General features: G+C 38.7%; 1 protein-coding gene across 1 annotated transcript in view; it reads left to right on the top strand.

Moving 5' to 3' along the window:
* LOC111869163 (fatty acid synthase) overlaps positions 1-9,470 on the top strand; it is a 135,383-nt gene that overhangs the window by 29,798 nt on the left and 96,115 nt on the right. Inside the window, exons 7-9 of the mRNA XM_023860434.2 lie at positions 3,056-3,286; positions 4,027-4,224; positions 6,657-6,788. Coding sequence (XP_023716202.1) covers positions 3,056-3,286; positions 4,027-4,224; positions 6,657-6,788 — 561 coding nt within the window. The remainder of the gene's footprint in view (positions 1-3,055; positions 3,287-4,026; positions 4,225-6,656; positions 6,789-9,470) is intronic.

Here is a 9,470-nt window from a genome sequence, read left to right as displayed (position 1 = left end):
TAACACAAGGTCATCTGCATATTTCACAGTTTGAATAATTTGCCCTCCTAATTTGAAGTCTCCGAGTCCATCCAGAGCTTCCTTGGTAAGGCATTTGCTGTACAAGTTGAACAGAATTGGTGATAAACAGCATCCTTGTCGGAACTCCTCTTCCAATCTGCACATCTGTCCAGTCATACTCTAACTTTCTGATCCATGTACAATTTGCTAATCAATCTTCTTTCATGCCAATCGATACCTGTTTCTTTTAGGATCTGCATTAATTTGGTCCAGTTTACCCGGTCAAATGCCTTCTGCCAGTCTATGAAGCAAACACACAGTTCTTCATCTATCTCCAAAGTTCGTTCCGCTATAATTCTCATCATCCCAATTGCATCCCTGGTTCCTTTTCCTCTTCTAAATCCAAACTGATCTTCTCCAAGTACATCCTCTATTTTCCTTTCAATTCTTCTTTTAAGTATCTTTGCTATTATCTTTTCTGTATGTGCAATAAAGCTTATTGTGCAATGTTCGCTGCATTTTGTAGCTTTTGTCTTTTTCTTAAAGGCAATCATTTTAACTTCTGTAAAGTCCTTGGGCCACTATCCAATTTCATATATGGTGTTCATTAGTTTTGTCAGTGTTTTCAAACCACGTTCTCCCAGTAACTTGAGCACATCTCCAGGTACATCATCATCTCCTGTAGCCTTTCCCTTCCTCATTTCCTTGATAGCTTTTACCACCTCACTTTGCAAAATATATGGTCCTTTCTTGTCTGTATGTACTTCTTCAGGTTCCACTTCCAGGGTTTCTGGTCGATTAGGTCGATCATATAGTTCTGAAATATAATTTTCCCAAATTTTCAGCACTTGCCTCTGATCTACTATTCTATTCCCCTGGGAGTCTTCGATGCCAACATTTTGAATCCCATGATTCTCTTTCCATCCTAGTTCTTTTGTCTTCATGTACATCAAATCATAACGGCCTGTTCTTTGAAATTCCATAATCTCATTACATATCTTCTCAAGATATTCCTTTTTGGCCCTGTCCGTGGCTCTTTTCAATTCATTCCTCAGTCTCCTGTATTTCCTCCTGCCTTCTTCATTGTTGACATTCTTCCATTTCCTTCGCTCCTCCATTTTACTCATCATCTCCTGTGTAACCCATGGTTTCCTTGCTATCTTCTCAAATTCAATTACCAAATCACTGATAGTATCTAACATGCATTCTTTTATATCGTTCCACTGCGCTTCAGCATTTCCGCTTTCACCTTCAATTGCACCGAGTTTCTCTTCTAGAGTCTCTTGCACGCTTTGTCTTTGAGCATATAACTTCTCCAAATCCCATCTGGGTCTGCGCTTTCGAAATCCTATAATTTTCTTCAACCTGGTTCGGAACTTGGCAACCAGCAAGTTGTGGTCAGAGTCAATGTCTGCCCCAGGAAGCGTCTTCACATCCTTCACACTGTTTCTGAATCGATGTTTCACAAGGATGTAGTCCAGCTGATGCCTCTTCCAATCCCCAGGTGCCTTCCATGTGTAAATTCTTCTCTTTGGCTTCTTGAACCAAGTGTTGGTAACAATCAATCCATTTCGTTCACAAAAGTCAATAAGCATTTGACCTCTGTGATTCCGTCTTCCTAGTCCATGTGATCCAACAATATTCTGATATGGTTCATCTCCAACAATGCTGTTCCAGTCTCCCAATATGATGCTGTTTGTGTCTCCTCTTCCATCTTCCTGAAGAATTTCTTCAATTGTGTCATACACTTTTTCCACTTCATCATCTTCATACTCTGATGTTGGCATGTACACTTGTATAATCAGTATATCTACCGGTTCCGCCTTTAACTTCAGAGCAATAATTCTGTCATTACAAGCAATCTTCTTAACAACACTCCTCACTACACTTTTATGCACCACTATTGCCACACCTCTTTCAGCCCGTTCACCTCCGGAATAATACACTGTATAATCACCGCTTCTTATTTCACCTTGTCCTTTCCACCGCACTTCGCTGACACCTAGCACAGACACTTCATTCTTCTGCATTTCCGTTTTCAAATTCTCCAATTTTCCTGCTTGATTCAAGGTCCTGACATTCCATGTTCCAATCTTGTATCCATGCTGTTTCTTCTGATCTTCGCACTTTTTCTTGTTGTAACGCCTGCATGACATTTCCTCTAGAAACACTCCCCCCCGGAGATCCGATTGGGGGAGTAGTTTACCTCTGGATTGGTTTGTCTCCAGAGGAAACATCTCGCATACATGGTATCTCTGTTTTTGGAAAGAGACTATCCAGGAAAAGTGATAATGTGGTAGTTTGATGTAATCATTAGTAAGATAATTGTCTGCCCCTGATAACTATGAGTCTGTCAGTGAACAAAAGCATGTGCTTTTTCGAGAACACATTGGGGTATACAGAGTGTGGGAAAGGGCAAAATTTTAGATTGGTGAGACTGTGCAAGTTAAGCCAGGTGTTGTTGAATGATGGCATGCAAATCCCAGAGACCAGTTGAATATGTATAGACTGTATAACAAAGTAGAGCAGTCTGAACTTAAGGGGATGTTGCCTGCAGCATCTCCAATATACAAGCACTGGGATTCAGGGATATGGAAGGATGGAAGTACTATGGAGCCCTTTGTTTTCAGGGTGAAATTGGAGATCTATCCATAGCTGTTTTCATGGTGTGGAAGTCAAGTTGCCTCCTTTTGTTGATTGTGACATTGTTCACGCAGTAGCAAATCTGTTGTGATGGAGCATGATTGACAATGAATGTTGCATGCACTGAACTGCTGCAACGTGATTTACAAAATAACGCCATAATTTCTTTAGAATTTTAGGTTATTTCAATGATGTTTATGAAGACCGAACTTTTTATGACATTTCAGAGTTACTGTATTGTAATGAATACTGAGACACACCATATGTAGCAAGAGCTACAGCTGTAGACTAATCGCTGAATAATCTTTGCCTGATGGACATAGTCACATGCATTTGTGCATTGGCATTGCTACAATATTAGATAAGTTGAAGGTATTAGAATGAATGAATACAGACAGTTTACTGATTGCAGGTTGGCGATCTAGAAGAATTGAAAGCAATTACTCTAGCTTTTTGTAAAGACAGGAAGTCTCCGCTGCTGATAGGGTCAGTCAAGTCAAACATTGGGCACACTGAAGGGGCATCAGGTCTTTGTGCTATCATCAAAGTCATCATTAGTATGGAGACTGGCTTCATACCCCCAAATCTTCACTACAACAACCCCAGAGAGGGAGTTGAATCACTTATGAATGGACAGCTGAAGGTGAATATTGATATCACTGCAGAGTTTAAAAGTTTGTTATATATCTGATACTATCACTGCATTCATTTAACCGTTTCAGTGCTGTGGATGCAATGGTAGGGGCACACATAGACATGTGCTTTGCTTCATATATAATGACATGTGTAACATTGACTCTGAGTTTGAGGAATTCCTCAAAGCACTTACAACACTTGCTGCTTGATTCTGTACTTTGTGGCTAACATATCTATAAACTAATAATTGTGCAATTTACTGGTCTTTTTCTTTACATAGTTCCGTCATGTATAAATTTTACTATGTTGATATTTCCATATATGATTTTACATGCCACTGACGTGCTTGTAAAATTTGAAATATATTTTGTTGCTTGTTAAAATTATTGTTATAATATTATTACTGCCAGGAAGAGATTCTTAATTCTATATTATTTAGGCTCATGAGTGTTTGGGTAAAGCTACAGCCTTGTTTAGGCAGTTCAATTTGTGATCCTCAGAGGAATGTAATTATAGAAGCTTAGACATTGTAAATGCAGAGAACACCTGGCTGCACCATGCTTTTTCCTCCCTGTTATCATGTAGCCCATGTCTGCTTGCAAGATTTCTCACTTCTGTCATTCTGAGTAGATTCAATAAGCTCCTTAGGGCTTCAGTGTGGGTAGTACATTCCCTTAGCTTGCTGGGAAGTTAGGAGCTGAGAAGGTCCATTTTCCCACAACCAAATACAAGTGTTTCTTGTCTTAGGTGGTGACTGAGAAGGTTCCATGGACCGGCAACCTTGTGGGTGTCAGCTCCCTTGGACTTGGAGGAGCAAATGCCCACATCATACTACAGAGGAATCAAAAACAAAAAGTGAATGATGGGGCTCCTGCAGGCTCTGTTCCATTCATTATTGTTGCATCTGGACGTACAGAGGAGGCAGTTGATGTCATCCTGAAGAATGTAAGTATGTCTCTTCTCACAGTATCATGTTTTGTATAGCAAAATTCTGAAGCTTGCTAACTAGAATATCTAACTACATGGAGCAGAGTTCTTCTTTAGAAACTAATGAGATAGACAGTCAGCTGTTGTCATCATCGTCATTGCTTGCAATAATGAAAGGCAGAACAGCTACAACACAATAATAACACCACCATGGGGAACTGTGTATATGCAAAATATCAAATTAGAATATCCATCTCCACATACAGGGTGATTCACGAAGTTTTAAGGAGGGCATTCCTGAGGTAATTTGGAACAAAAAATTTGAATATACTAATGGTATCCAACTCATAATTAAAGAGATACAGTAATTTGAAAACTGGCGAAAAATCTTTTTTTCTTCGAATTTCAGTCAAAACAAAGTATAAATACAATACAAACACTTTTTAAATCGTTAATGTTTTAGGAAAGAAGCATTCTAAAACCATTTTTTTTTAATTTCTTAATTTTGCATTGTGCAACATTTTTCATCGATTTTATGTTACAAAATTACATTATTTTCAGCATCCCATTCTGTAAACATACCAATGGTTGCATATAACACCCTTCTATCAATCTGTTTACTTTAAACTAATGCTTTAGAAGACGACTGGATTTACATAAGATTTTTAAAATGTCTCCCTGCACGTCAACACAACGCGTTGCAAGCACATGAACCGCGCCGTAGCATTTTGCAGTTCCACACGTTTGTTCCTTATTGTCATCGCCACGTCCAGAATATGTTCAAGCAACGCTTCACGTGTTTGTACCTTTACCTGGTACACAATGTCCTTCATCCAACCCCAAATGCAATAATCAAACAGCGTTAGATCTGGCGACCTGGGAGGCCAGGCGTTACAGCCTCCGCGACAAATCCACCGCTGTGGAAAGTGCCGATCCAAGTGAGCTGCTACTGCGTGGGAGAAGTGAGGAGATGCCCCATCATACTGAAAATACATCTGGCGTCTTGTTGCCAGAGGATCATCTTCAAGTAACTGTGGTAATTCTTCTAAGAAGTGGAGGTAAATCTCACGAGTTAAACGGCCAGGATACCTCAAGGCAGAGGTTTTTAAACATCACCCCACAAACCTGCTTCAGCTGAAGAATGTTATTCGGCAGGAAGTAGCCCAAATTCCGGTGCACATGTTGGAACGTGCAGAAGGGAACTTCAGAAAACGGTTGCATCAGTGCATAGAGAACGGTGGCCACCACCTTCAAGATATTTTGTTTAAAACTACATGATTTAAAACTTTAAAGTATGTTCTTTCATTAGCTAAACATAAATTTTGTCTATCAGCAATAATTTTTCTTTTATTCGCCTTCAAAACAAGGAAGTTTCTGTACCCCACTCTGTATTAGAATATATACCATATATGTACATTTGATAAGCATTCCAGCATGGAAGAAATAATCGTATTAAAACATTCAGCTTCAAATTCTATCTTATGTTGCTTAATTTTCAACATAAAAACGAGGACGAACTTAAAAGAGTAATGATGAGTTCACAGTGTTAATAAAGATTGAAAATACATTTTAAAACAATTAGTAGATTTTCCGTGACATGATACATTTTAGGTTGTCTTTTGACTTTAGGTCATTTTCATGGATTTTTCAGTCATTTTTAAAATATTTTAGGTCATCAAAAGCTGGGCCCTAATCAGTACATTACATAATCTAGCATATTGACCCATTGCTAAATAATGACTCTGTAATCAATGCCTTTTGATAAGCAGCAGCCTAACACACATCGATGGACTAACTGTGAAACAGTGTTCTCTATGCGGTCTGTGCGACAGCTGCATAACACACCAATAGAAGAACTGTTGGAAGCGCTGTTTGCAATGCTATACATGCAGAGTTATTATAAGAATTTTAGTGTTTAATTGGTTGTCAGACCATTGCCATCCATTAAGGACATGAACATGGAAACTGAGGAAGCTACAGCATTCAAAGCCATTACCAGTGGCAACTGGCGAAGATACAGCAGGCTGAGATGGCTTAGTATATGCTGTAGTGAAATGTAGAATGCGTGAGTTAGTGACAGTGCTATAGTTACTTGTAGTTACTATTTGTAAGTGTTCAGTAAATCCAATTACCTGTCCATACCCTGTCTGTAGCCACTCATACACATGACTATATATTCTGAAAGTACTCATTTCTAATCCTTCAGCAATCATGCTATCCTCTGGTCTGTCACAGTGTAAATTTTGCTACAAGATGTTGATAAGAATGATAAGCCTCAATAATTATTAGAGCTCACTGTATCACTCTTTTTCATAAATAAGAAAAAAATATTTTCTGTCCATGGATGTGTAGATCTGACATGATTATATTTAGGATCCTGTTTGATCATTTTGTAATCAGTTGAAAATTTTGGTAGTCACACAATTTTTTGCCACTGTACATACCCACAGTTTGAGAGCCATCCAGTCAATGCAGAATTCGTGCACCTGATGCATGATCTCCAGTCAACAGAAATTGTTGGCCACAAGTACCGTGGGTACACACTTCTCACACAGGATGGCAGTAACCAGAGGAGTATTAAAGTGAGTATGCAATTAAATATGGTGAATTCGTTGAGCTGTGCCTAGTATCAGTATATTCTATGAAACAGCTTGTTGCCTTACTACGCATCCTGTTTTGGTACCAGTTCCTTTCCTACTGGTCAACTTGTAGCTCATACCTCCACTCCCTTATGCACCAAGGCCCAGCCTACTGTTCAACATGCTGTTCATATGTTATGTATGTGCGGGACTAAGCAGCTGAATCACTTTGAGCTCCAGCACGTGCCATATAACGTGAGGTGGTTAAGACAGTGGTTTCAGAATGGAAGACCAGGAGGTAAATGTCTGAATTCCATACGTATATTTAGCGTGTCTTCTCTTAAATTTAATTTGGCTACACTCACCTCTGCTGGTTCCACCACAGTTTGGCTGTTTTATCTTGTATCCCTACCCCACCGGTTTTCCTGATGCAGTGATTGTATAGTATATTCTTTTGACATTTATTTGCTGTCTTCAGGCCTTGGCCTTGGCATTCTATGTCTGTGTATTAAACCACACAAAGAGCAATGAAATATTGTAAAATATATTTTTGTCTCTTGTGTGTGTATCATCTGATTGTATTCTTTTCACTTATTTATTACACACCATGCCTTTCGTCTCATTCACAATAAGTAATTCAGAAGGAACACAGGAAGCTGCATCTAGAATTATTTTTAATATTAATCTACTTCTCAAAATGGGGCACATGGTAGCATAGTTGGTTGATGCACTATGCTACAAGCCAGAAGGTCATGGGATTGAATCCCAATGAGGTGGATTTTTTCAATTTACCTAATTCTTCCAGCCGCACTATGTCCCTGGGGTCGACTCAGCCACTAACAGAAATGAGTACCAGGAATATTCTTGGGCATATAGGGCATCCGGTGCATAAGGCTGACAACCTTACCATCATCTATGAGCCGATTGTCTAGAAAATGTGGGAACCTCAACATCTCACAGCCGTATGGGCCTCCATGGCCTGTTACAGGGATACGTTTACTTACTTACTTACTTTTACTTCTCAAAATTCTTGGAAGCAAGGCTTATACCAGTAATGATATATTAGGTACCTGATTTTTAATTAGTTAAGCATACAACAGTGTTGGATAGAATTAAAATTGGAATATTAAAGAACAATTTGGAACTTTAAGTTGGTTAATATAGTTCTTTTGTCTTTATGCTATGTGACTGTGGTCAGTTTTGCCGATGTTTCATAGGTACACGCTTGTGACTTCGACCCTAAAATGGAGGAAACTTGTACCTATGAAATACAGGTAACACTGCTGACATCCTCGCAATGTAAAAACCCAATAGCTAAATCAGCATCAGCAGTGAAACTTAGTAACTTTTTGGTACAGATAGAAAAGAAATCACTACAATTGTTTTTTCATGTAAAAGTAATTGGTAGAACAATGATTCACAAAAGGGCATTAGAATTAATGCTTAGACCAAGGTACCTGTGGAATGACCCTGAACAAGATGGTTGAGCCATTTATTAGATGACATCATGGAAGGAAGAGCTGGCAGAAAATTGAAAGGAACACATTGTAGAGTGACTGAATAGATTGGAGACATTTTGCATTTTATTCATCAACCCACATTAAACTGAAAAAAGAAATACATAAATGCTAGAACAATGGCAAGAATAAGGCAGAGGATAACAAGAAACCAAAACTCATACTCTTGGAAGTGGCCATTACAGGAGCCACAGTACTTTCAATCTTCTCCTTACTCTGATGCTTAGGGCCACATGCTCCAACACTCCAATGTATGTGCCAATTTTTGCACACTTACTCTTGTACCCTGAAGATGGAGACAGCATGTTCCCCTGAAATGTCAGAAAAATACTACTGATTCTGGACTACATTTCAGTGCATTCCAGTACTGTTGCTATGCAACAATCATGAGAAAGAACATACGTTGCTTCGTAGCGGCCAGTAAACACATCAACAATATCTGGGCTATTGCTAGGCAACTGCCCATATCAGCAATAGAAAAACCGTTTGAAGCAGTGTTTTCTCTTTGTTCCACCCTGAGTCTATATAATGAGGACCCCAGGCCAGCTGAGTGAGTTCAGTTGCGGAATATTCGCCTGTCAGTGACGATGTGAGCATGGGAAGCTGAAGAAACCATTGTGAGGGAACAGCTGTTTGAAATATTACAGGCTAGAGAAGACTTAATGTGTAGGGTCTTGTAGAGTGTGTAGATCAGGAATAGTGCTATAATTACTTGTAGTTCTCTGTTGTGTGTACTAATTATCAATAAATCCAATCTCCCAATCCATACCCCATCTATAGTCACACACATAAATACAAGACAGTATTCTTCATAGTCACAGATATGAGACCTGAACTCTCACATTATATTCCATTCGTTTACATACACAGTGTAAGTCATTTGTACCTTCATTAGTGATAATTCTTATTATCATGAAGAACTTAACAAATAACCGAATCAGATCATTCATGACCCAGTAATTACACAGGCCTACAAAAAAAATTTTTTTTTTGGTGTCTAGGATTTTAGAACTAATTTTAGTTATATTTAAGGCGCTGAATCTAAATATAAAATCAGTTTTTCTCTACCAGCTCTACTTTTTTAGATCAGCGTTTTTGTAACGTGCAGTTCTACACAAAATGTGCAGTTCTAATTGTATTTTGTGCAGTTCTAAATCTCATATGCAAG

Source organism: Cryptotermes secundus, unplaced genomic scaffold (assembly GCF_002891405.2).
Source record: "Cryptotermes secundus unplaced genomic scaffold, Csec_1.0 scaffold1434, whole genome shotgun sequence".
Classification (NCBI taxonomy): Eukaryota; Metazoa; Arthropoda; class Insecta; order Blattodea; family Kalotermitidae; genus Cryptotermes; species Cryptotermes secundus.
This window is presented reverse-complemented; position numbering and strand designations above follow the sequence as displayed.